This window comes from Ranitomeya variabilis, chromosome 2, assembly GCF_051348905.1.
Source record: "Ranitomeya variabilis isolate aRanVar5 chromosome 2, aRanVar5.hap1, whole genome shotgun sequence".
Classification (NCBI taxonomy): Eukaryota; Metazoa; Chordata; class Amphibia; order Anura; family Dendrobatidae; genus Ranitomeya; species Ranitomeya variabilis.
The window spans coordinates 619,386,260-619,413,522 of NC_135233.1; the positions used below are offsets into that span (position 1 = coordinate 619,386,260).

Sequence of the window (27,263 nt, forward strand, 5' to 3'; positions counted from 1 at the left end):
CACACCCCAGATACAGGAGTAACAGATGTAACAGATATAACAATGTAATATATGGATGTATTATACACAGGTATGAGAGTGACTGGAGCAGGATCAATGTAACCTATAGATACAATAGCGGGGGGGGGGGGGGGATATAGACTGGGAGAATCTGGCGCTGAGTCGCCCCCTCCAGTCTTCATCTGTCGGGTGAAGCTCATTGCACAGATCCCAAGGAAGAAATGCATTATTTACATACTTCTGTCATTACGGATTTGACTTGAGAAACTTCAGGAGTCAGAACGCAGACATTTTACCCCATAGAAGCCGCAGCAGCGACTGATCAACCGGGGGAGAAATTGAAGATAAAGTGTCAACATCACTGTGTAGATCCATATGTAGAGATCACTGCAATCTCTACATATGGATCTACGTAGTACATATACAGTAAAGCTCTATATACAGTTGTGCTCAAAAGTTTACATACCCCAGCAGAATATTTGCTTTCTTGGCCCTTTTTCAGAAAATATGAATGACAACACCAAAACTTTCTCCACACATTAGATCTAAATAATTCAATTTGCCATCACAGCACGCAGCAGTGATCACTACATATAGATCTAGCGTAATCGACCAGTGATCTCTACATATAGATCTAATCTGATCAGTAATCTATATACAGTTCTCAAATGTTTACATGCCCCAGCAGAATTCTGGCTTTCTTGGATTTTTTCCCCAGAGTATATGAACACCAAAACTTTTTTCTCCACTCCTGGTTAGTGGTTGGGTGAAGCCATTTATTGTCCAACTACTGTGTTTTCTCTTTTTAAATCATAATGACAACCCAAAACATCAAAAATGACCCTCATCAAAAGTTCACATACCCTGGTGATTTTGACCTGATAAGGCCTCTCTCACACTTCCGTCGTTTGGCATCCGACGCAATCCATCGTTTTGGGCAAAAAACGGCTCCTGCAAATGTGCTCGCAGGATGCGTTTTTTGCCCATAGACTTGTATTAGCGATTGATGGCCACACGTCGCATCCGTCGTGCGACAGATCCGTCGTGTTTTGGCGGACTGTCGTCACAAAAAAAAAGTTCAAGTGAACGTTTGTCCGTCGCATCCACCATTTTCTACTGCGCTTGTGCAGCCGAAACGCCACCCCCTCCTCCCCGGACTTCAAAATGGGCAGCGGATGCGTCGAAAAACTGCATCTGCTGCCCACATCGTGCAGAAATTTCACAACGTGCGTCGGCCCGACGCATAGCGACGGACCCGTACCGACGCAAGTGTGAAAGTAGCCTTAAATGCACAGAAGTTGACACAAATGGGTGTGAATGGCTACTAAAGGTCACCTGTGACCTGTTAGCTTGTAATCAGTGTTTGCATAAAAGCTGAGCGCGTTTCTGGGATCCAGACAGACTCTTGCATCTTTCATCCAACCACTGACGTTTCTGGATTGTCAGTCATGGGGAAAGAAAAAGAATTGTCAACAGATCTACAGGAAAAGTAGTTGAACTGTATAAAACAGGAAAGGGATACAAAAAGATGTCCAAGGAATTGATAATGCCAGTCAGCAGCGTTCACACTGATTAACAAGTAGAAAATCAGGGGCTCTGTAAAAACAAAGCCACAGTCAGGTAGACCAACAAAAATGTCGCCCACAACTGCCAGGAAAATTGTTCAGGATGCGAAGAAAAACCCACAAACATCAGCTGAAATACAGGACAAACAAATGTTACATTTGGAGAGAGGTCAACAAGGCCTATGATGAAAGGAACACCATTCCTACTGTAAGGCATGAAGGAGGTTTGCTGATGTTTAGGGAATGTGTGAGCTACGAAGGCACAGGAAACTTGGTCACAGTTTAAGGAAAGATGAATGCAGCACGTTATCAGCAAATACTGGAGGCAAATTTGCGCTCATCAGCCCGGAAGCTGTGCATGGGACATACTTGGACGTTCCAACATGACAACGATCCAAAACACAAGGCCAAGTCGTCCTGTCATTGGCTACAGCAGAACAAAGAAGGTTCTGGAGTTGCTATCTCAGTCTCCTGACCTCAATATCATTGAGCCACTCTGGTGAGATCTCAAGCACGCAGTTCATGCTAGACAGCCCAGGAATGTACAGGAACTGGGGACTTTTTTTGCCCAGAGGAGTGGGGAGCTTTACCGTCTGAGAAAATAACCTTATCCACAACTACCACAAAAGACTTCAAACTGTCATTGATGTTAGAGAGGGCAATACATGGTATTAAGAAATGGGGGATGTGAACTTTGATCAGGGCCATTTGGATGTTTTGGGTTGGCATTTTGATTGAAAAAGAGAAACCAGTAGTCAATGACTCCAGCAGCAGTCCACTCCTTGTTAATCTCACCCACATTATTGAATGTCCTTTTCTTAATCTTTTCCAGGCTGCGGTTATCCTGGTTGCTTGTGCATCTTTTCCTACCACACTTTTTCCTTCCACTCCACTCTCCATTAATATTCTTGGATACAGCACTCAGAACAGCTGGCTTCTTTACCAATGACCTTTTGTGGCTTCCCCTCCTTGTGGAGTGTGTCAGTGACGCCTTCTGGACATCTGTCAGGTCAGCAGTCTTCCCCATGATTGTGGAGCTACTGAAATTATTCTAATTTACTGAGATAATAACTTTTTGGTTTTCATTGGCTGTAAGCCATAATCATCAACATTAACAGAAATAGATCACTGTGTGTAATGACTCTATAGAATATATGAGTTTCACTTCTTGTATTGAAGAACAGAAATAAATTAACTTTTGACGATATTCTAATTTTGTGAGAAGCACCTGTATTTGTAAACTGGATATTACAAGATAGCGTCTCAATTACCACTATAATAAGCACATAAATGTTGAGGATGGCCATCTGCAAGCCGGAAAGATGGCTGCACGGAAAAGATTCAAAATTAGGTCATATTTTCTCACAGGAATCTTCTAGTGAAATAACACGACCACCATACTCCTGAACATACTGTCACCATCCCAGACACTCCAAACACCACTATGATATATCCATATTTCGGGGTGATGGTTTTTAAGAGAGGGGAATAACAAAAACTATTGCACTTGCAGCCACAGAAGCAATTAGGCTCCCAGAACACTCCAATATATCCATGCATTGTTTGGACAGTGGAATATTATAGATATGGCATTTTCATCTCTGCTATATGACATCCCTGGTTGAGAGGAGACATCCAGTCTGCCTTGGTGGCCATTATCACAACACATTTTTGCTGTGTTTTTTGCTTGCGGTTTTGACCGATTTGAGTGAAGTCAGTGGTGAAAAACACGGCAAAATGAAGAATCGACATGCTGCAGATCTGCAAGTCACAAATACTCAACGCGTGCATGACACTTCAGGTTTCTCATTCACTTTCCCAGCATCAGGATTATCTAGAAAGTCTGCAAGGAAAAAAACACACCAGATACGCGCCAAATCTGCAACGTGAGCTAGCTCTTGTAGAAACTGGAAGCTACTTATTAATCTACACAGAGCAGGTAATATTACATTTATCTGATCCATAACAGCACTGATCAGTGATCAACAGAGATACAATGTAATCCACCCTCAGTGATCTAGGGTACGTGTCCACGATCAGGAACAGCAGCGTTTAGGACACAGCTCACCTGCGCCGCCTCCAAAACGCTGCGTTCTACAATGCAAGCACATAGATGGGATTTATAGAGATCCTGTGCTTCTGTCTGGCGCTGCCTAAACTCCCCCGCGGTGCAGGTTTACGAGCCGCAGCATGTCAGTTATCCGCAGTGGAGACGCTAGTTGTTGTGAATTTGCTTTTTGCTCCCTCTAGTGGTTACTAGTTTTTTGACTCTGGTTTTTCTGTCATTCCTTTTATCCGCACCTGGGTCGTTAGTTAGGGGTGTTGCTATATAAGCTCCCTGGACCTTCAGTTCTATGCCTGGCAACGTAGTTATCAGAGCTAGTCTGCTGTGCTCTTGTCTACTGATCCTGGTTCCAGTTATATCAGCTAAGTCTGCCTTTTGCTTTTTGCTATTTGTTTTGGTTTTGTATTTTTGTCCAGCTTGTTCCAAATCTATATCCTGACCTTTGCTGGAAGCTCTAGGGGGCTGGTGTTCTCCCCCCGGACCGTTAGACGGTTCGGGGGTTCTTGAATTTCCAGTGTGGATTTTGATAGGGTTTTTGTTGACCATATAAGTTACCTTTCTTTATTCTGCTATCAGTAAGCGGGCCTCTCTGTGCTAAACCTGATTCATTTCTGTGTTTGTCATTTCCTCTTACCTCACCGTTATTATTTGTGGGGGGCTTCTATCCAGCTTTGGGGTCCCCTTCTCTGGAGGCAAGAAAGGTCTTTGTTTTCCTCTACTAGGGGTAGCTAGATTCTCCGGCTGGCGCGTGTCATCTAGAATCAACGTAGGAATGATCCCCGGCTACTTCTAGTGTTGGCGTTAGGAGTAGATATATGGTCAACCCAGTTACCACTGCCCTATGAGCTGGATTTTTGTATTCTGCAGACTTCCACGTTCCTCTGAGACCCTCGCCATTGGGGTCATAACAGCTAGTCTCCGCAACAGAAATTTCCATGATAGAATGTATAGGATGCGGTAAATCAGCATTGTTCAATGAACAGCGTGATTGAACACAGCGAAAATTACACTGCGTCCAAAGCACTGCTATTTCCTGACCTTATACTGCTACATAGTAACAGTACTTACAGTTTGCAGTCAGTATATATAGAGTTGAGCTGAGGGTTCATCATATGTCTATAGATTGTAGACATCAAAGCTGCAGCCGCCACCACTTGTCAAGGAAGACACGTGGAGATGTGAAAGTAACGAGTTTAGAGGAAAGGTCAGGGGAAGGGGGGGGGTGGTGCATAGAATGTAGGGGGCAAACAGGTGGGGAGAAGGAACCTGGGTGGTCCTGGGAAATAATCACTGCCCCCTTTCTTACCCGAATATGCAATATATCCAAATCATAGTGACTAACATACACTACATGCAGGAAGCTATGCAAGCAGATCACATCTAGTGCCGCCATTACCTCCCCATGACATTCCGACCTCCAATATCCTAATTATTGTACAATTACCCGGCTATAGAGTATGAATGTCAGATATAAGGGATACCACCGCAATACCACCCATAGGGAGCAGTATTATAGTAGTTATATTCTTGTACATAGGGGCAGTATTATAGTAGTTATATTCTTGTACATAGGGGCAGTATTATAGTAGTTATATTCTTGTATATAGGAGCGGTATTATAGTAGCTATATTCTTGTACATAGGGGCAGTATTATAGTAGTTATATTCTTGTACATAGGGGCAGTATTATAGTAGTTATATTCTTGTACATAGGGGCAGTATTATAGTAGTTATATTCTTGTACGTAGGAGCAGTATTATAGTAGTTATATTCTTGTACATAGGGGGCAGTATTATAGTAGTTATATTCTTGTACACAGGAGCAGTATTATAGGAGTTATATTCTTGTACATAGGGGCAGTATTATAGTAGTTATACTCTTGTACATAGGAGCAGTATTATAGTAGTTATATTATTGTACATAGGGGCAGTATTATAGTAGTTATATTCTTGTACATAGGGGCAGTATTATAGTAGTTATATTCTTGCACATAGGGGCAGTCTTATAGTAGTTATATTCTTGTACATAGGAGCAGTATTATAGTAGTTATATTCTTGTACATGGGGCAGTATTATAGTAGTTATATTCTTGCACATAGGGGCAGTATTATAGTAGTTATATTCTTGTACATAGGGGCAGTATTATAGTAGTTATATTCTTGTACATAGGGGGCAGTATTATAGTAGTTATAGTCTTGTACATATGGGGCAGTATTATAGTAGTTATATTCTTGTACATAGGGGGCAGTATTATAGTAGTTATATTCTTGTACACAGGAGCAGTATTATAGGAGTTATATTCTTGTACATAGGGGCAGTATTATAGTAGTTATATTCTTGTACATAGAGGGAAGTATTATAGTAGTTACATTCTTGTACATAGGGGCAGTATTATAGTAGTTATATTCTTGTACACAGGAGCAGTATTATACTAGTTATATTCTTGTACATAGGGGCAGTATTATAGTAGTTATATTCTTGTACATAGGGGCAGTATTATAGTAGTTATATTCTTGTACACAGGAGCAGTATTATAGTAGTTATATTCTTGTACATAGGGGCAGTATTATAGTAGTTACATTCTTGTACATAGGAGCAGTATTATAGTAGTTATATTCTTGTACATAGGGGGCAGTATTATAGTAGTTATATTCTTGTACACAGGAGCAGTATTATAGGAGTTATATTCTTGTACATAGGGGCAGTATTATAGTAGTTATACTCTTGTACATAGGAGCAGTATTATAGTAGTTATATTATTGTACATAGGGGCAGTATTATAGTAGTTATATTCTTGTACATAGGGGCAGTATTATAGTAGTTATATTCTTGCACATAGGGGCAGTCTTATAGTAGTTATATTCTTGTACATAGGAGCAGTATTATAGTAGTTATATTCTTGTACATGGGGCAGTATTATAGTAGTTATATTCTTGCACATAGGGGCAGTATTATAGTAGTTATATTCTTGTACATAGGGGCAGTATTATAGTAGTTATATTCTTGTACATAGGGGGCAGTATTATAGTAGTTATAGTCTTGTACATATGGGGCAGTATTATAGTAGTTATATTCTTGTACATAGGGGGCAGTATTATAGTAGTTATATTCTTGTACACAGGAGCAGTATTATAGGAGTTATATTCTTGTACATAGGGGCAGTATTATAGTAGTTATATTCTTGTACATAGAGGGAAGTATTATAGTAGTTACATTCTTGTACATAGGGGCAGTATTATAGTAGTTATATTCTTGTACACAGGAGCAGTATTATACTAGTTATATTCTTGTACATAGGGGCAGTATTATAGTAGTTATATTCTTGTACATAGGGGCAGTATTATAGTAGTTATATTTTTGTACACAGGAGCAGTATTATAGTAGTTATATTCTTGTACATAGGGGCAGTATTATAGTAGTTACATTCTTGTACATAGGAGCAGTATTATAGTAGTTATATTCTTGTACATAGGGGCAGTATTATAGTAGTTATATTGTTGTACACAGGAGCAGTATTATAGTAGTTATATTCTTGTACACAGGAGCAGTATTATAGTAGTTATATTCTTGTACACAGGAGCAGTATTATAGTAGTTATATTCTTGTACATAGGGGGCAGTATTATAGTAGTTATATTCTTGTACACAGGAGCAGTATTATAGTAGTTATATTCTTGTACATAGGGGTCAGTATTATAGTAGATATATTCTTGTACATAGGAGCAGTATTATAGGAGTTATATTCTTGTACATAGGGGCAGTAATATAGGGGTTATATTCTTGTACATAGAGGGAAGTATTATAGTAGTTACATTCTTGTACATAGGAGCAGTATTATAGTAGTTATATTCTTGTACATAGGAGCAGTATTATAGTAGTTATATTCTTGTACACAGGAGCAGTATTATAGTAGTTACATTCTTGTACATAGGAGCAGTATTATAGTAGTTATATTCTTGTACACAGGAGCAGTATTATAGTAGTTATATTCTTGTACACAGGAGCAGTATTATAGTAGTTATATTCTTGTACATAGGGGGCAGTATTATAGTAGATATATTCTTGTACATAGGAGCAGTATTATAGGAGTTATATTCTTGTACATAGGATCAGTATTATAGGAGTTATATTCTTGTACATAGGGGCAGTAATATAGGGGTTATATTCTTGTACATAGAGGGAAGTATTATAGTAGTTACATTCTTGTACATAGGGGTCAGTATTATAGTAGTTATATTGTTGTACATAGGAGCAGTATTATAGTAGTTACATTCTTGTACATAGGGGCAGTATTATAGTAGTTATATTCTTGTACATAGGAGCAGTATTATATTAGTTATATTCTTGTACATAGAGGGAAGTATTATAGTAGTTACATTCTTGTACATAGGAGCAGTATTCTAGAAGTACGTATTATACGGGACTAGAACCTATATTTTATTTGCTTATATAGCGCCATTATTCTGCATCGCTATACATAGAGGGTCACCGGCCCCTTTGGGGCTCACAGTATAAATTCCCTAGCAGTGTGACTTTGGAGTATATCTGTACGGTTCTGTCAGGTGTTACTTCTTGCTACATTTTCAGCATGTTTTGTTGTGTCAGATGGGACTGCAGAGCATATAATCTACTGCTATTAAATGGAACCGCAGACCAGATCATTGGTACTGTTCTTACATGGGACTGCAACCATATTTACTGTTCTTGAATGGGACTACAGGTAGCATTGTCTGTAATTTCTTACATGGGCCTGCAGCCCGCGTACTGTTCTTACATGGGGCTGCAGCCGGGATGTGGCTGGCAGTGGCCGGCAGGCAGGGGTTACAGGAGCCGGCTGCCCCCTCCCTGCGCCCGGCCATGTGCTCTGCCAGGGGGCGGGTCGGGGGCTGATCCTCGGTCCGGGCTCGCTACTCCGGGAGCAGAGACCGCCAGGAGCCCCGGAGGGGGCGGCTCCTCAGCGCACAGCACCGGACAAAGTTTGGCAGAACTCGGCGGAGATGGCCGGGGCTCAGTAGCGGGCGGCGGGCACATGACGGACGCCCCGAGGTCCCGCAAGCAGCGGCTGATGGCAGCGGTGGAGCCGGCGGCGGAGGGACTGCTGCTCTGCTTCATCTGCGGGGGAGGGGTGCCCCGGGGGCGGGAGGTCCGGCTGCCGGTGCGCTGCCCGGCCCGGGAGGGTTGCGCCTTCTTCCCCTTCTTGCAGCAGCAGGAGCCGGCGCCCGGGGCGGAGCCGCTGAGCCCGGAGGGCAGCGCACGGGTCTGCGCCGTGTGTCAGCGCTTCCTCGGGGCGCAGTGGGACGCGTTTGAGCGCAGCCGGACCCCGCTGGAGAAGCGCATGTACTGGCTGAAGAGGCCCTACCAGTGCGGGGCCGACGGGGCCCGGGGCACCCCCAGAGACTGGAACCCCGACTCCGACTCCGAGCTGTCCGACACCCCGCTGAGCGACCCGGAGGAGAGCGCCCCCTGCCGGCCGTCCCCGACTACAAGGACGGAGGAGGACGGGCCGGCGGCGCTGCGCTGCTACATCTGCGGGGCCCCGGGCGCCGGGAGCACGCTGCACGTTCAGAAGCAGGAGCGCTCGCCCCAGGAGCCCTTCTTCCCCTTCCTGTGGCTGCACAGCCCCCCGCCCGGCGCTCGCCCCATCACCCCCGGGGGCAGTGCCCGCTCCTGTGCCCGCTGCTTGTCCTCCCTCATGCAGCAGTGGCACAGCTTCGATCTGGCCAATGTGCCCGTCCTACAGCGCCTCTACGTGGTGCCCCTCCATGAGGTGGAGAAGGGCACCCCCTCCAGACTCAGTGACCCCAATGGGGTGTGCCACCTGTGCGGAGAGGACTGTGCCAACCAAGGCAAACTGGTGCGTTCCAGGATCAGCAATGGCAGTGCCAAGTCTACCATGCACTTCCCCTTCATTGCTCAGCTGCCATGCCCACCCGGATCCAGAGGGGTGACCCACCAGGGCGAGGTGCAGAGCTGCCGGAAGTGCCACGGGGTTCTCGAGGACATCTGGGCCATCTATCGGGCGGCTCAGGATGACGAGCTCATCACTTCGGTCCAGAGCTTCCTGAGTCGATACCACCAGGTGTTCGGTTTGGGCGATGCCAACCCCAGCAGCGTGAGGGCAGGAGCCGCCGGTGCCCGCTCTATCTGCTACGTGTGCGGGGCAGAACTAGGACCGGGATGTGAGTACCAGCTGAGCATTAACCCCCCCAGCAGGTACGCCGACAAGGAGCCGTTCTTCCCGTTTCTCACCGTTTACCCCCCTGCCCCGCGGGCCCGGCCCGCCGACTCCACCGGACTGGTGGCTACCTGCGGCCTCTGCTACCACGACCTCCTGAGCCAATGGTTCCAGCACGAAATGAAGAGCCAGCACCCCAGCAGCCCGTGGTCGCGGCAGTACCAGGTGGAGGCCTTCGTCTGCTTCTTCTGCAGACAGGAGAAGCGGCGCCTGCTGGGGTTGAGGAGCGTACAGTTAGCCCGGCTACCCGTCTTCCTGCTGGCACGGCGAGCCCCCCACAGCATATTCGTGGATGATGGGAAACAGCTACTTGTTGGAGCTTGTACAGACTGTAAACCTCTGGCCCTGGCGGGCGCAAACGTGGCATCATACAGCGGATCAGCGGCTGCCAACCAGACCGTAAGTAGTCCTGACCACGTGGTGCCATGATGCCAGGCTTCTGTACCTGTGGGCACATACGCCACTTTAGCTTTACAGCAGTTTCTATACATTTCTCACTCTTTATTCTAATTGTTTCCTGTTTCCAAGATCTCCGCTTGCTGTCAGTGAATGGGAACACTTGTTTGCATCCAGGCGGCTAAAGATCTGTCCTGGTACTTCGCACAGCTGAGGCGCCGCTCACACGTGTCGGACAAGGTGATACAACAAATTCTCTACAGAATCGGGATGCTTGGATGTCAGGCGCAGATTAGATTCGTCCTGGATCTGAACAGGGATGTGGCCAAAGAAGACGGGATAATCTACGTGTGGCCGAGCCGGCGTCTCCTCTATGCAAAATCCATGGGACTAACATTGGATATGGATCAAAGCCATGGCTGGAGGACAAGAAGGTTTCTATTCACTGGCAGCAAGCAGAGATCTTGAAAAGAAGGTAAGGAGATAGTACAGGGATGACGCGATAGTTAGGACACCCAGGGTGATTGACAGGCCCTTGTCACTTAGCAGTGACGTGAGCGGGGGAAGCCTGTGTAACCGCATCCCTGTGCCGGGGCGGCGGGGGGCACGGACCAGCCTGGCTGGTGCCAACCTGCCCTGAACCGCGTTAATTATTTAACGAGCATCTCGGAGCAGCGGACGGGAGGGACGACGTGCGGGAAACTGTGACAAGAGGCGCGAGCGACAGCACATGGGCACAAATCCGGGTCCCATTCACTGACTGCAAGCAGAGATGACGAAAATGAGAAGAAGCCGAGATACTTAGTATGTGGGGAAGATACAAGTTATCCTCCTAGATATAAACCAGTCTGCACTCTGGGGGGAGTAAGAGGTGTGGAGACGGACGGGGTGGGCCACAGTTGTCATGGCAATAATATGACGCCGGAGGCTTCCCCTGCTTTACAGCTCCCGTTCTGTCACCACCATCAGTATACATATATGGCTGACATTTGTGTCACTTATGGCGCAGATACATTAACACAACAGGCCAAACACCACGTTCCACCATCCCGGCCGCCATTGTTAGCTTACCGAAAAATAAATAAAAATATAACAGATAAGTGACCACTGAGCGGCTCATTTAGCTCCACATCCTCCATTATCAGGACGCGCTGCCATGTTTATACGTCGCTCCCATGATGGAGACTCTTATCCCTCATCTGACAGGAAAACTCATAGCAACCAATCAGAGCACACCTTTCATCCTACTGGAGGGTCTGTAGAAATGAAAGCTGCTCTCTGACTGGTTGCTAGGGGTAACTAGAAAGGGTTCCAGTCAAATGTGCGATTGAGGCCTAGATTTCGTGAAAAGCACATTTCTGAGGGGAAATGGCCGTCCGGTCGTATGGAGGAGCGGCAGAGACTTCTTATCTGTGTAAGTCCGCCAATATACAGAGCACTGAACCTTTCACCATACTTCCCGCACCAGAACATGAACGTTAATTCTCCTAATCGGGCAACACCTTACATTACGCTCTGGTCACAGGTTTTGCCACCATTTTTACCTCAGCTGTAAGATGAGGTAAATTTACCTCAAATTCTACAACTGTTGCAAAAATCAAAGTTTGTGACCCCAGCATGACAGAGAAAGCTCCAGCCAGCAACATGTCACCCGACCGTCCCAGAGACACAGGTCAGATGTGTGCACAATGTGGGCTTTCCCCGACGACACGACGGACATCCTTATTATAGCATGTGAGGGATAAAACCCTAAATCTCCCTGCAGCTGCTGGAAAATCAAGACAGGACTAGTCCCACAATCTGCCGCCATGAAAAACAACAACAAAAAAAAAAACCCCGACATGCTGGCCTTTATCCTTAACATATTCAATCAGGAGCCACACTCCTTGCCATTAGCAATACCGACTGGTGCCGAACGCGTCGCTGTCAATTTAGATGTCACAGCTATTGAAAGGGATGCCACCTTTATACACCTACAAAGCCCAGCCGGAGGCTTTTACCTGTATACTGCAGTAATATAAAAAGCATTCATGTTCCTTATACAAAAATAAAGAAATTTTAAAAGACAAAAATATATAAAAGTTTATCCCCATGTTCATGTTTGACTGAGATATAAAATCAAATAACCCCTATGGGGAAAAAAAATCAAATTATATATATATATAACGCTGAGAGCGTCACTCTGTCCGAAGCCTTTATAGACTGCGCAAGCGCCGGCGCAGTCTGGACCCCACAGTATGACGCTCCCAGGAGATCGTGGTATGCGTAAGCACTGAACGCACACCGCGATCTCCAACAGAGAAGCAGGATCGAGCCAGGAGGCGGAGGGTGAGTATATTTACCTGTCCCGTTCCACTGCTGCGCGCTGCTCCATCCTCCACCTGCGACGTTCAGTTCAGAGGGCGCGATGACGCGCTTAATGCGCGCCGCCCTCTTGACTGAACAGTCACAGGCAGAGGACCCCGGAAGACAGAGAGGCGCGCAGCACTGGAACGGGGGACAGGTAAATATAGCAAGTGCCGGGGGCCTGAGCTAGCGGCGACTCCGGCACCTGACCCCCACAGCGCGCCGGTGTCCCCGCCTGCTCAGGCCCCCAGCGCCCAGCACAGCCGCCCGCACTCTCAGCACCACCCCGCACAGCCGCCCGCACTCACCACCGCCACGCACAGCCGCCCGCACTCAGCACAGCCGCCCGCACTCAGCACAGCCGCCCGCACTCAGCACAGCCGCCCTCGGGCAGTAGAGCCGGAGAGAGAAAGATGAGAGCAACATATGGCAGAATGGAAACAGGAACAGGCAGAATGGGTGCAGCACATTACAACAGAATGGGGGCACAGGATGGGGGTGCAGGATGGGAGCACCACATGACAGAATGGGGGCGCAGGATGGGAGCAGCACATGACAGAATGGGGGCGCACACATGACAGGATGGGGGTGCAGGATGGGAGCACATGACAGAATGGGAGCAGCACATGACAGGATGGGGGCACAGGATGGGAGCAGCACATGACAGGATGGGGGCACAGGATGGGAGCAGCACATGACAGAATGGGGGCGCACACGACAGGATGGGGGTGTAGGATGGAGCAGCACATGACAGGATGGGGTACAGGATGGAGCACCACATGACAGGATGGGGCGCAGGATGGAGCACCACATGACAGGATGGGGCGCAGGATGGAGCACCACATGACAGGATGGGGCGCAGGATGGAGCACCACATGACAGGATGGGGCGCAGGATGGAGCACCACATGACAGGATGGGGGCGCAGGATGGAGCAGCACATGACAGGATGGGGGAGCAAGATGGGAGCAGCACATGACAGGATGGGGGAGCAAGATGGGAGCAGCACATACCAGGATGGAGACCATATACCAATAGAAATGCTCACCACCCGGGCATAGAATGGGTTCAATAGCATATATATATATTTTTTTTTTTATTACACTTAAGTAAAAAAAAGAAAAACAAAGAACTTTCTCAGCATTTTCAGGCGATAGGTTTCTCATACGGCTGTGTCGCTGGAAAAAAAAAACTGTCACTTATTCATTTCATGAACCACAATGTAAAAGTGGAATGTGATCAACTTCTGGAAAGTCTTGATAAGTTGAAATGAAAATTAGCTTCTATTATGATTTTCAAAATCACTGCTTGCTGTCAGTTAAGAGCATTTCCATGTAACTCACACAAACGACTCAGCAGTATAGCGGCTGCTAGCGGACGTCACATACCGGTCGCTGCAGCTATCAAAACGTATTATAAGGTAATCATTGTCGTGCAAGTCATTAAAAGCCACACAGGACTCACTTTCTGCATCGTGCCCTCACTTCAGCCCCTGCACCAACTGCCCACCCTAAATGAGGTCTTCATTGGTTAATCACCTGGCTTGTGAATCACCTGAGTTTGTAATTAGGGAGGGATCACTGTATTGTGAGGTTTATTTTGCCATAAAAGCCACGAAATCTTTAAAGGTCAATGACACACAGTATTAAAAATTATAGAAAAAAACAAACAAATGAAAACAAGCATTGAAACTGCGACCCCAGGGTGTATAATCAAACAGATTGCAGTGGTAAATTATATATATATATATATATATATATATATATATATATATATATATATATATATATATATATATATATATATTTGTTTTTGGCTCTTATTTCCCAGTATAACAGCCACAGCATGAAGTAGGAATGTTATATACCTGCTACACGTGGGCTGCAGAATTAATGGGATAAGTATCACTGGTGTGCGCCATTATCCTCTAAATGCCAAAATGTAGCAGAGGGCAGAACGCGCCGTCCTCCCATCTACAGCCACCGGGATTCTATTCTGTCCAAGCTGGGAAGGAATCCAACCCAGCTGTCACTTTGACCTCATCCTTAGAATCCTTAGAATAGAGATACACATGTGCCAGGAGGACGCAGCCTGGCCTAATATCGGCTGACACCAGAGAATAATGCAGATAAAATGTGTCTACTTACCGAATCAGAAGTCAAAGCTAAATGCTATTCCTCTCTCTCTATCAGCCTGTTGACCAGGGGCTTTGGCCTTCATTATTAATTAGTGGACAGGAAGTCTGGAGTGTGCAGGGAAATACCCACCCCCTCCCTAAACTTCTAGTTGGATGTGGATGAATTCCTCCTGGGCAAGTACCTTAATGTGATTTCCTCTAGGTGATATTATAAGGTTGCTGTATGCTCAGTTGGAGATCTGCAGGTGTCAGCTACATATACCATCAATCCTTTCTTACTGATTCCTATAGCTGGTTTACATACATGGATATTTGGTTACATTGTATCATCAGCAACCCCCTATAATAGGCTCATGGAAAGGGGTCCTGGCTGGAAGACCCCGGGGTACATGATATATGCTTAGTGGTTAAGGCCATGGAGAACAACTGTCATAAATTGCAAAAAAAAATGTATCTCTGTAAATTGGGGTTTGTGTGTTTGTTTTTTTAATTTGTTATTGATTTGCTAAAAAACCTAATGGACCTGTACACGTGCTCCCAGTCATGCTGACCCCTCTTATGTAAATCATCGTCTGTTTTGTTGGGCATTTTACCGTCACTGATACATAGCACCAAACCACCAGAACAAGAGAGGGACGTGTGCTGCCTGTGAGTTACAGAGGATTGTTCAGATTGGATGCAATGTACCAAGCTCAGCTGTGAGAAGTGTTCGGGAATGTGCTCACAAGAGTTTTTTTTTTGTGGTGATAAAAATGAGTTTTGTAGCAGAAATTATATTGGGAAATGCATCTTATTTTGGAAGAGTTTCTTGTATATTTTTTTTTCTGGAGCTTTTTTTTTTTGCAGACTTTTTGATTGGACGGTGCTTAGTTTGGACCAAACATAAACAGCAAAGTGGTTTTACAAAAGAAATGAATGGGAAGGATCTTTCAAGCATTTAAGAGTTATTTTATTTTTTTTTCCAGGTATCTTGTTTGTCGTGGACCTGCTCCAATGAAAAGCTCCTTGAAACACTCCGGCCCATCGTCTTTTGCTGGTTGCACTAATCCAACTTTGTCATGCGAGTACAGACTACGATGTTCAGATAGAGTGCCTGTGATTTTCATGTCCGAGCTGAACACCCTCGTAAGCTTCTTTCTGGGGTTACACGTCAGCGTTGGCCACGACACAGTCCGTGCGGACAAGGATGACTAGCTGTCGCTGTTACATCGCAGTGTAATGCAGGCGAATGAGGTCACATTGCAACCCTCAGGTACCAGGACAAGTTGCAAAAAGTTTGACCCAGTCAGATTATTTGTGACTTGCTTGTAGTGGTCCCCAGGGGTCACAGTGCGACCCTATTTACCTGTATTGTGCTGCCTTGGGGTAAAGACACCTAATTATCTCTGTTCGCACGACCTGTTTCACAACCAAATTTGCTGTGTGGCGCCCAGCTGTATCAGATCTGCAGCCGGTCTGAACTTTGCAGTCCGTACTCAATGTGTGAAACCTCACGGTGTGGCTGGCATCGCTACTATCACTCCGCAAGCTCCCGTGGCCAATGGTCACACAATTAAGAAACAATCAGGTGGCCATTGCCCACTGTGAGTGAGGGAAGTTTTGACTTTGTGGTCTCACCCATAGGCCAGGACTGAATGTCAGTTTCTGGATGTAAGTAAGAATGTGACAATTCACTGCCAGCAAGCAGAGATCTTGAAAATGGTAGAGAATTAAAACAGCAAATTTTAGCAAGTTGTAGAACTTGTATTTCTGCAGCAACTGTTCCTTATTCCTGTGAATCTGCAGAACTTTAGTCCGTGGTAATTCACCGTATCTCATTTACTGCTTTCTTCAGTCGCGGCAGATCGTGATGTGTTACAGTGTTTTTGAGGCACTGGAATTACAAAATCACTGGTGTATGAATCCATTTTTATTTGGGACATTTTCTGCAACCACCATGGAGTAATATCGCAGAACATAATATCGCCGTAGCCCCCGTGGCACATAATATCGCCGTAGACCCCATGGCACGTAATATCGCCGTAGACCCCATGGCACGTAATATCACCATAGACCCCATGGCACGTAGTATTGCTGTAGACCCCGTGGCACGTAGTATCGCTGTAGACCCCGTGGCACGTAGTATCGCCATAGACCCCGTGGCACGTAGTATCGCTGTACACCCCGTGGCACGTAGTATCGCTGTAGACCCCGTGGCACGTAGTATCGCTGTAGACCCCGTGGCACGTAGTATCGCTGTAGACCCCGTGGCACGTAGTATCGCTGTAGACCCCGTGGCACGTAGTATCGCTGTAGACCCCGTGGCACGTAGTATCGCTGTAGACCCCGTGGCACGTAGTATCGCTGTAGACCCCGTGGCACGTAATGTCGCTGTAGACCCCGTGGCACGTAGTATCGCTGTAGACCCCGTGGCACGTAATGTCGCCGTAGACCCCACGTTGTAACGTGTGCAGCTCACAGACAACTGGGGTTGTTTGTGTTTTCAGGGAAAGGGTTAAACTGTGTTGATTTAAGTAGTCCCTTCCGGGAGAGACTGTCTGCCTCGGCCAGGGATTTGGGGGGTCCACATAGGTGGGATTTTCCATTTCCATCCTGTATGCCATATGCAGAGGTGATTGTGAAATATGGCCGGGGATGGGGACAGCAAAACAAACGGGTCCTTGAGGCAGGAATTCAGGGGAACAGATCCGTTCATTCATGGGTTCAGGGTGATGTCATTACCCAGCTTTCCTGCACAGAGAGTCATTGTGATGGTACTGGGCGAGCGGGATTAGGTGGCTAGTGCTAGCCCCAATGACTGGCATAGGTTAGGGGCAGAATCCCATCCCACTGGCTGATGCATTGTCACAATCTGTCAGAGAGCAGAGACCTTTGTATTGTGCTTAGCTCAACCTAGACTGACGCATTGTAGCAAAGCCTCAGCTGTGAGAACTTGGCTGATACAGGATTGTCCAAACAGATACATTGTAACAAATTGTCAGCTGTGTGAAAGATACGGTCTGTATCATGAGTGCCAGCCCTTCGAAGCCCAGTAGAGTTCTCATTTAAAGGCAAATCCACCGCGCTCTGGAATATTATAGGCTTGGGGGATATAGCGACATGGTTTCTGGGAAGCAAGATGACCGCCTCTGTGTTTGCTCTGGTGGCAGCCATATTGGTTAGCACCCACTGACCCAGGATTGCCCATAGCGGGTTTCTTCAGATTCCCCTTTTACGCCCCAGCCACCCATTGTCCCGACTTTCCTGCTCTGTTGTCATCTTCCTTCCTGCACTGCGCTCTGCTGCGAGCAGAGCCTTCCCGAAACATTCCTCTCTGCGCTGACTCACGGCCGTCCTCACTTAGGGGGTTAATTTCCCAGATACTGGGAGATGATGACTCAGTTAATGGCGATGTGAGACATTTCTGTAGGATATAAAATGTCTTAGGAAAGTCAGTTGTATAATGACGCCTGGCGTGTCCGCAGCTTGGCGCTTGTGCCAGTTCACTGTGCCACCAGGATGCCTAGAGGTTAATGCCTGTTACTCCTGCTGGTCTAGGGCTTCTGTACAATTTCTCTTGCTGCCTAGAATGAATTATGGGGTGACGTGTTCAGTAAATGGGGATTTAGGGAGCAACACACTTTCCCTGTTGGTGGATCAGTGAGGCCCAGTGGGTCACTGGCCTCTCCAGCGACAGCAGGAGGATGGAGATCACGGCACAGTGACTGCACCAGCAGAATAGTGAGTGCAGCTCTGGAGTATAATACAGGATGTAACTCAGGATCAGTAATGTAATGTATGAACACAGTGACAGCAGCAGCAGAATAGTGAGTGCAGCTCTGGAGTATAATACAGGATGTAACTCAGGATCAGTAATGTATGTACACAGTGACTGCACCAGCAGAATAGTGAGTGCAGCTTTGGAGTATAATACAGGATGTAACTCAGGATCAGTAATGTATGTACACAGTGACTGCACCAGCAGAATAGTGAGCGCAGCTCTGGAGTATAATACAGGAGGTAACTCAGGATCAGTAATGTATGTACACAGTGACTGCACCAGCAGAATAGTGAGTGCAGCTCTGGAGTATAATACAGGAGGTAACTCAGGATCAGTAATGTAATGTATGTACACAGTTGGATATGTCCTCTGGGAAAGCCCCGGGGCCAGATGGGTTTCCCGTTGAACTATATAAGAGATATAAGGATATACTAGCGCCACTCCTATTGAAAGTACTCCAGGGTATATGGGAGGGAGGATACATGCCCGAAACTTTCTATGAGGCAAATATTGTCATACTTAAAAAAGAAGGAAAGGACCCTCTGGAATGTGGCTCCTATCGACCCATATCATTGGTCAACGTAGATTACAAGATTTTTACTAAAATTTTAGCCATTAGACTAAATTCCATTATATTGGATCTGATTCACCCAGATCAAACTGGCTTTATGCCAGCTAAAAGTACCTCTATTAATATCAGGCGGGTTCAATCAATAATTCAATATAGCTCTCTGGTACCAGATAACAACTGGGCATTAGCATCCCTGGATGCGGCTAAGGCTTTCTATTCTTTGGAGTGGCCCTTTTTGTCAGCATGTTTACAGAGATATGGCTTCGGTGATAAGTTCTTGCGGTGGATCAATATATTATATATGAAACCTAAGGCACGTATAATTATAAATAACTCTATCTCTAAGCCTCTCTTGCTATTTAGGGGGACTCGTCAAGGATGTCCCCTCTCGCCGGCTCTTTTTGCTCTTGCGATAGAAGCACTGGCCATACGTATGAGATCCTCTCCTAACGTTAAGGGCATAGATATTGCGGGTCGGGTGGACACCATCGGCTTATACGCTGACGATATGGTGATATTTATGGACAAGGCAGAAGAAACATTACCACAAGTGATCTCCACTATAGACGTCTTTAGTAAATATTCCGGCCTATATATAAATTGGGACAAATCGGCTCTGTTACCTCTTTCTTGTACCCCAATGCCAGATCTTGAAACCTTATCCTTGTTACCTGTCGTATCTAATTTTAAATATCTGGGTATATATATGTCTCGAAACAGCAATTCTGACCTACAGCTTAATATTTACCCATTGTTGGAATTGGTTAAATCCAAATTTGCATCCTGGAGCAAACTCCCACTGTCGGTTGCAGGCCGTATTAATCTAATAAAAATGATTTTACTCCCTAAACTTAGTTATCGCTTTCAACATAGCGCAGTGCCAATACCTAAGTCCCTCTTTGCCAATTTAAATTCTCAAATTACTTCTTTTATATGGGGGAAATCTAGGCCCAAACTTAGACTGTCGGTTTTACAGAGACCTAAACGGGGGGGTGGGGCGGCGCTGCCGGACTTCTTTCTATACTATCTGGCTGGACAGGTTAAAACATTAAGCACATGGATGCCTGGTGGCTGTCTCCCCAACTCTGAACACCATCTGCTTCACTCTGCTCGAGTGGAGTGCCCACTGAGTTTCTTAGAGTCAGAAAGAACTAACACGCCTCATTTACTGCCCATGCTTCAGCTGGCACGATTAGTCTGGAGACAAATAAAAAAAGTTGTTGCTTTTACGGATATTATAGCAGAAATGCCCCTATGGAAAAATAATTACTTTCCGGCGCTGCTGGATCACCCATCTACTGATTTCTGGGTACTGCAGGGTATTACCTCGGTGGGGGATTTGTATGATCAGGGGACCTTTGTGTCCTTTGAGCAGCTGCAAACTAAGCATGATGTCCCAAGATCCCAATTTTTTTGTTTTTTACAATTAAGGTCAGCTTTTCAGTCATTCATGAGGGGGGTGGATGCGGGCCGTACAATCTCTTCTTTGCCATTGATAGGAATCCTCAAGTCCCAGGGACCCCCAGGGCCTTATTTCTTCCTTATATACTTACATGCTATCAGTGGGGACTGGATCCGCTATAAGACTCATCAGGGAGAAATGGGAGAGACTTATTCCTGAGGTACAGGAAGAAGAATGGGAGGAAATTTTAGAGTCCCCACTTGGGGTATCCCCGTCAATTAACAACAGAATGACTCAACTATATATAATATACCAGTCATATTTAACCCCCACGCGCCTTTTCAAAATGGGTCGACTCCACTCCTCGGAATGTCTGCGTTGTCATTCGCCAGACGCAGATTTTACCCACATGATATGGAATTGCCCTATTATCCTTCAATATTGGAGAGAGGTGACATCATTGCTTTCGTCCATGGTGGTTCCCTCTGTACCTCTTGAACCATTAGTTTGTTTATTTGGGGTGTGGGATGAAGAGACCTGGGGACACCATATTGGGATCTTCTTGCGGGAATCACTTTTTTTGGCAAGGAAGGTAATAGCAATGCGATGGATGGGGGGTTCATGTCCCTCCCTGAGAGCCTGGGTGGAGTTGGTGAATTCAATTGTTCCATATGAACGCACCCTGTATCAGAATAGAGGATGTCCAGGTAAATTTGAAAAAATTTGGAGCGGATGGAACTCCTCTCACCTTTATAAATCTAAATTCATAGTTGTCACTCTGGGGCAGGGTACTATATTTTCTATAGAGGTTACGCAGAGATAGATTCGAGTTAGTATTATGCGGCAGAAAGGTAGTTAATAGGATATAGTTATGGTTTAGAGATTGTAAATTCTTATGACTCCATGTTATGTTTGTTTGGTTCAAATGGAGTAAATGATATGCTAAATATAGTTATGATATTTAGTTATACATACAATGCACATATTTTATACTAATTGTATTTCCATTGAATACAAATGTGTATGTTGTATACTTTTATTGTGCGGTTAATAAACGAATTTAAAAAAAAAATAAAAATGTATGTACACAGTGACTGCACCAGTGGAATAGTGAGTGCAACTCTGGGGTATAATACAGGTTACCTTTTCTCTCTGTGGCTGCAGTTCTGTTTCCTTGTTTCAGTGTTTCTGGAGGTTTTGCCGTTTCTCTTGCCGCCTGTGGCGAGGTCTTAACCTTGCTGTCTCTGGAGGTTTCTGTGTGATGATCTGGTAAATTTATGGTGTGGGGTCAACTTTCAACAGAAAACTATGTGAGGCGGCAGCACATAATAATGATATAATACTGGGAAATATGTGAACTTTGTGTCCAGGTTACTCTCCTCTTCTGAGTTCACTAACAAAGAGACAGAAATCTGGTTACTTTTGATCAGTGCACAATGTTACCTGCTAATATCAGCCCCCTGTACACATCTCCTGCCAGGGTGCAGCCATTTCTGGGAATGCTGGATAGCAATAATTATGGCTTTACTTCCACTGTTGCCACCATATTGAGCACAAGCACCATGCTGGAGTCCAGGCTGTTCTGATCGGAGGTTTGCTTCTAGTGGCTGTGAGTGTAACAAAGCCTCAGCTGTGAGAAATATTAGGTCTGGATTTTTTTACCTTAGGAAGTAGACAAGTGTTCTCACTCACTGTCAGAAAGCGGAGATCATGTAACTTGCCACATTAAAGGTGTATTAGAAACTTACAGAACTTATAAGCCCCTTTTCTTCCGTAGATGTTCGTTCATGCAGTACACCTATGTGATATTTTGGGAACCACATTTGCCCCCTCGGGGTGTGTGGTGGTCTGTCATCTGTCACCCTTGATGTCCCATCAGCAAATTTACGTCCAGATCTACCTCACCACCTGCTGACCCCAAGAGCTGACTATCTGCTCACAGGTGGAAAGGATCAAGATTGTACAGGGAACGTATGCAACTTTCTAATATACATTGTGTTTCTATTCTACATTGCTGTCTACTTCTCTGCTTGCTGTCAATGAATGCTAACATGTCTGCTACATTTTTGAAAAGCGTGTGCAAATTAAGCACAGCTCAGAGTTTGTTACAATGTACACAGTCCAGATTGGCTCATAAAGGCTGTCTCTGTCCTGTTCTGACAGTTTGATACAAAGATGATTGCACTGGTTGCAATTGTAACAATCTCTCAGCTGTGAGATTATTAGGCTGGTTAGCTTTATTTCATGTATTTAATGTATAATTGGTGGAGGAAGGTTGAAGTTGGTGGATCGGGGTCTTTTATCAACCTATGTAACATTCACTGGCTGTTGGCAGAGAGCTTGAAAATGGCGATGAAACAAAATGCAAAGACTAATAGAAAGTTGCAGAACTTTTCACAATACAATGCGTGCTCCTGTACAGCCCCTGAGCAGCGCTCCTGGGCACAGGCCGCAGCCGGGCTCTGCGGGCAGCTCTGTTCGGGCAGCGCTGCAGACTGTAGCCCAGCCTTGATAAGAGACTGCAGGGACAGATGAGATTAGTGGTTTGTGAGCACCTGCCATACATACAGGGATTTCCGGATTCAGATGTTGGGACGCCGGCTTAGAAAACTTGTATGCAGCCAGGCTGCTACCTTCCCAAGCAGGCAGAGGTCCAGGACTGCGCTTAATGCCTCAGTGTGAGAAGTTTTCCTATGAAAGGCGCCACGACACATATTAGTATTTATACCATAGGAAATGAGAATGTGTAAGGAGCAGTGTCTGCATGAGAACACGGGATCACACCCAGCGGACGGGACAGGAGAGGTGGTACTGTGTATTTATATATAAGAGGAGAAGTGGTACTGTGCAGTGTGTATATACAGGAGGAGTGGTATTGTGCAGTGTATATATACAGGAGGAGTGGTACTGTGCAGTGTATACATACAGGACAGGAGGAGTGGTACTGTGCAGTGTGTATATACAGGACAGCAGAAGTGGTACTGTGCAGTGTATATATACAGGACAGGAGGAGCGGTACTGTGCAGTGTATATATACAGGACAGGAGGAGTGGTACTGTGCAGTGTGTATATACAGGACAGCAGAAGTACTGTGCAGTGTATATATACAGGACAGGAGGAGTGGTACTGTGCAGTGTATATATACAGGACAGGAGGAGCGGTACTGTGCAGTGTATATATACAGGACAGGAGGAGTGGTACTGTGCGGTGTATATATACAGGACAGGAGGAGTGGTACTGTGCGGTGTATGTGTGTGTATATATATATATATATATATATATATATATATATATATATATATATATATATATATATATATATATATATATATATATTATAGCATCGTGATTACTCGCTAATCCCACCCCCTGCACAGTAGCTCCGCCACCCACACATCACCACACACAATCCCGCCCCCACAACATTACCAAACACAATCTCTCCCCCACCACATCACCACACATAATCCCGCCCCCCCACCATATTACCACACATAATCCCGCCCCCACATTACCACACGAGGTTCCGTCCCCACACATTACCACACGAATCCAGTTTGCTTTTGATTTTACACTGTGAATAAAATGTATTAGTATTATTCTGATTTTTCATTATTATTATTAACTTCATTTTAAGTTGATTTACCAACTGCCTAAGCGCTATTGCATGTTGTCATTATTTACTTTAGTTTAATCACTAGCAGCGTTAATTAGATATCAATGAGCATGCCAAGCGTTAGCTGGCTGGAAACAGCTAGTGTGTGTGTGTGTGTGTATATATGTATATATGTGTGTGTGTGTGTATATATATATATATATATATATATATATATATATATATATATATATATATATATATATATATATATATATATATATATATATATATATATATATATATATATATATTAGTGGTACTGCGCAGTGTATACAGTTGTGGCCAAAAGTATTGACACCCCTGCAATTCTGTCAGATAATACTCAGTTTCTTCCTGAAAATGATTGCAATCACAAATTCTTTGGTATTATCTTCATTTAATTTGTCTTAAATGAAAAACCACAAAAGAGAATGAAGCAAAAAGCAAAACATTGCTCATTTCGCACAAAACTCCAAAAATGGGCCAGACAAAAGTATTGGCACCCTCAGCCTAATACTTGGTTGCACAACCTTTAGCCAAAATAACTGCGACCAACCGCTTCCGGTAACCATCAATGAGTTTCTTACAATGCTCTGCTGGAATTTTAGACCATTCTTCTTTGGCAAACTGCTCCAGGTCCCTGATATTTGAAGGGTGCCTTCTCCAAACTGCCATTTTTAGATCTCTCCACAGGTGTTCTATGGGGTTCAGGTCTGGACTCATTGCTGGCCACCTTAGAAGTCTCCAGTGCTTTCTCTCAAACCATTTTCTAGTGCTTTTTGAAGTGTGTTTTGGGTCATTGTCCTGCTGGAAGACCCATGACCTCTGAGGGAGACCCAGCTTTCTCACACTGGGCCCTACATTGTGCTGCAAAATTTGTTGATAGTCTTCAGACTTCATAATGCCATGCACACAGTCAAGCAGTCTAGTGCCAGAGGCAGCAAAGCAACCCCAAAACATCAGGGAACCTCCACCATGTTTGACTGTAGGGACCGTGTTATTTTCTTTGAATGCCTCTTTTTTCTCCTGTAAACTCTATGTTGATGCCTTTGCCCAAAAAGCTCTACTTTTGTCTCATCTGACCAGAGAACATTCTTCCAAAACGTTTTAGGCTTTTTCAGGTAAGTTTTGGCAAACTCCAGCCTGGCTTTTTTATGTCTCGGGGTAAGAAGTGGGGTCTTCCTGGGTCTCCTACCATACAGTCCCTTTTCATTCAGACGCCGACGGATGGTAAGGGTTGACACTGTTGTACCCTCGGACTGCAGGGCAGCTTGAACTTATTTGGATGTTAGTCGAGGTTCTTTATCCAACATCTGCTCAATCTTGCGTTGAAATCTCTTGTCAATTTTTCTTTTCGGTCCACATCTAGGGAGGTTAGCCACAGTGCCATGGGCTTTAATCTTCTTGATGACACTGCGCACGGTAGACACAGGAACATTCAGGTGTTTGGAGATGGACTTGTAGCCTTGAGATTGCTCATGCTTCCTCACAATTTGGTTTCTCAAGTCCTCAGACAGTTCTTTGGTCTTTCTTTTCTCCATGCTCAATGTGGTACACACAAGGACACAGGACAGAGGTTGAGTCAACTTTAACCCCTTCATGACCCAGCCTATTTTGGCCTTAATGACCTTGCCGTTTTTTGCAATTCTGACCAGTGTCCCTTTATGAGGTAATAACTCAGGAACGCTTCAACGGATCCTAGCGATTCTGAGATTGTTTTTTCGTGACATATTGGGCTTCATGTTAGTGGTAAATTTAGGTCGATAATTTCTGAGTTTATTTGTGAAAAAAATGGAAATTTAGCGAAAATTATGAAAATTTAGCAATTTTTAATTTTTATTCTGTTAAACCAGAGAGTTATGTGACACAAAATAGTTAATAAATAACATTTCCCACATGTCTACTTTACATCACCATAATTATGGAAACACATTTTTTTTTTTTGCTAGGAAGTTATAAGGGTTAAAATTTGACCAGTGATTTTTCATTTTTACAACAAAATTTACAAAACCATTTTTTTTTAGGGACCACCTCACATTTGAAGTCAGTTTGAGGGTTCTATATGGCTGAAAATACCCAAAAGTGACACCATTCTAAAAACTGCACCCCTCAAGGTGCTCAAAACCACATTCAAGAAGTTTATTAACCCTTCAGGTGTTTCACAGCAGCAGAAGCAACATGGAAGGAATAAATTAACATTTAACTTTTTAGTCACAAAAATGATCTTTTCGCAACAATTTTTTTATTTTCCCAAGGGTAAAAGGAGAAACTGGACCACGAACGTTGTTGTCCAATTTGTCCTGAGTACGCTGATACCTCATGTGGGGGGGGTAAGCCACTGTTTGGGCGCACGGCAGGGCTCGGAAGGGAAGGATCGCCATTTGACTTTTTGAATGAAAAATTGGCTCCAATCTTTAGCGGACACCATGTCACGTTTGGAGAGCCCCCGTGTGCCTAAACATTGGAGCACCCCCACAAGTGACCCCATTTTGGAAACTAGACCCCCCAAGGAACTTATCTAGAAGCATAGTGAGCACTTTAAAGCCCCAGGTGCTTCCCAAATTAATCCGTAAAAATGAAAAAGTACTTTTTTTTCGCAAAAAAATTATTTTAGCCTCAATTTTTTCATTTTTACATGGGCAACAGGATAAAATGGATCCTAAAATTTGTTGGGCAATTTCTCCTGAGTACGCCGATACCTCATATGTGGGGGTAAACCACTGTTTGGGTGCACGGCAAGGCTCGGAAGGGAAGGTGCGCCATTTGACTTTTTGAATGGAAAATTAGCTCCAATCGTTAGCGGACACAATGTCGCGTTTGGAGAGCCCCTGTGTGCCTAAACATTGGAGCTCCCCTACAAGTAACCCCATTTTGGAAACTAGACCCCCCAAGGAACTTATCTAGATGCATAGTGAGCACTTAAAACCCCCAGGTGCTTCACAGAAGTTTATAACGCAGAGCCATGAAAATAAAAAAATATTTTTCTTTCCTCAAAAATGATTTTTTCGCAACAATTTTTTTATTTTCCCAAGGGTAATAGGAGAAATTGGACCCCAGATGTTGTTGTCCAGTTTGTCCTGAGTACGATGATACCCCATATGTGGGGGTAAACCACTGTTTGGGTGCACGGCAGGGCTCGGAAGGGAAGGCACG

The 27,263-nt window shown here is 44.9% G+C and overlaps 2 protein-coding genes across 4 annotated transcripts in view; both read left to right on the forward strand.

Annotated features, from left to right (window-relative positions):
• The window catches only part of KIAA0513 (KIAA0513 ortholog), a 485,188-nt gene that overhangs the window by 227,093 nt on the left and 230,832 nt on the right, over positions 1–27,263 (forward strand). The gene's annotated exons all lie outside the window — the stretch shown is intronic.
• GSE1 (Gse1 coiled-coil protein) overlaps positions 8,555–27,263 on the forward strand; it is a 368,545-nt gene continuing 349,836 nt past the window's right edge. Inside the window, exon 1 of one of the 3 annotated variants that reach the window (XM_077288840.1) lies at positions 8,555–10,261. In XM_077288840.1, the coding sequence (XP_077144955.1) occupies positions 8,657–10,261 (1,605 nt within the window). In that variant the 5' untranslated portion in view covers positions 8,555–8,656. The remainder of the gene's footprint in view (positions 10,262–27,263) is intronic. The other 2 variants (XM_077288841.1, XM_077288842.1) reach the window with 2 other exon arrangements.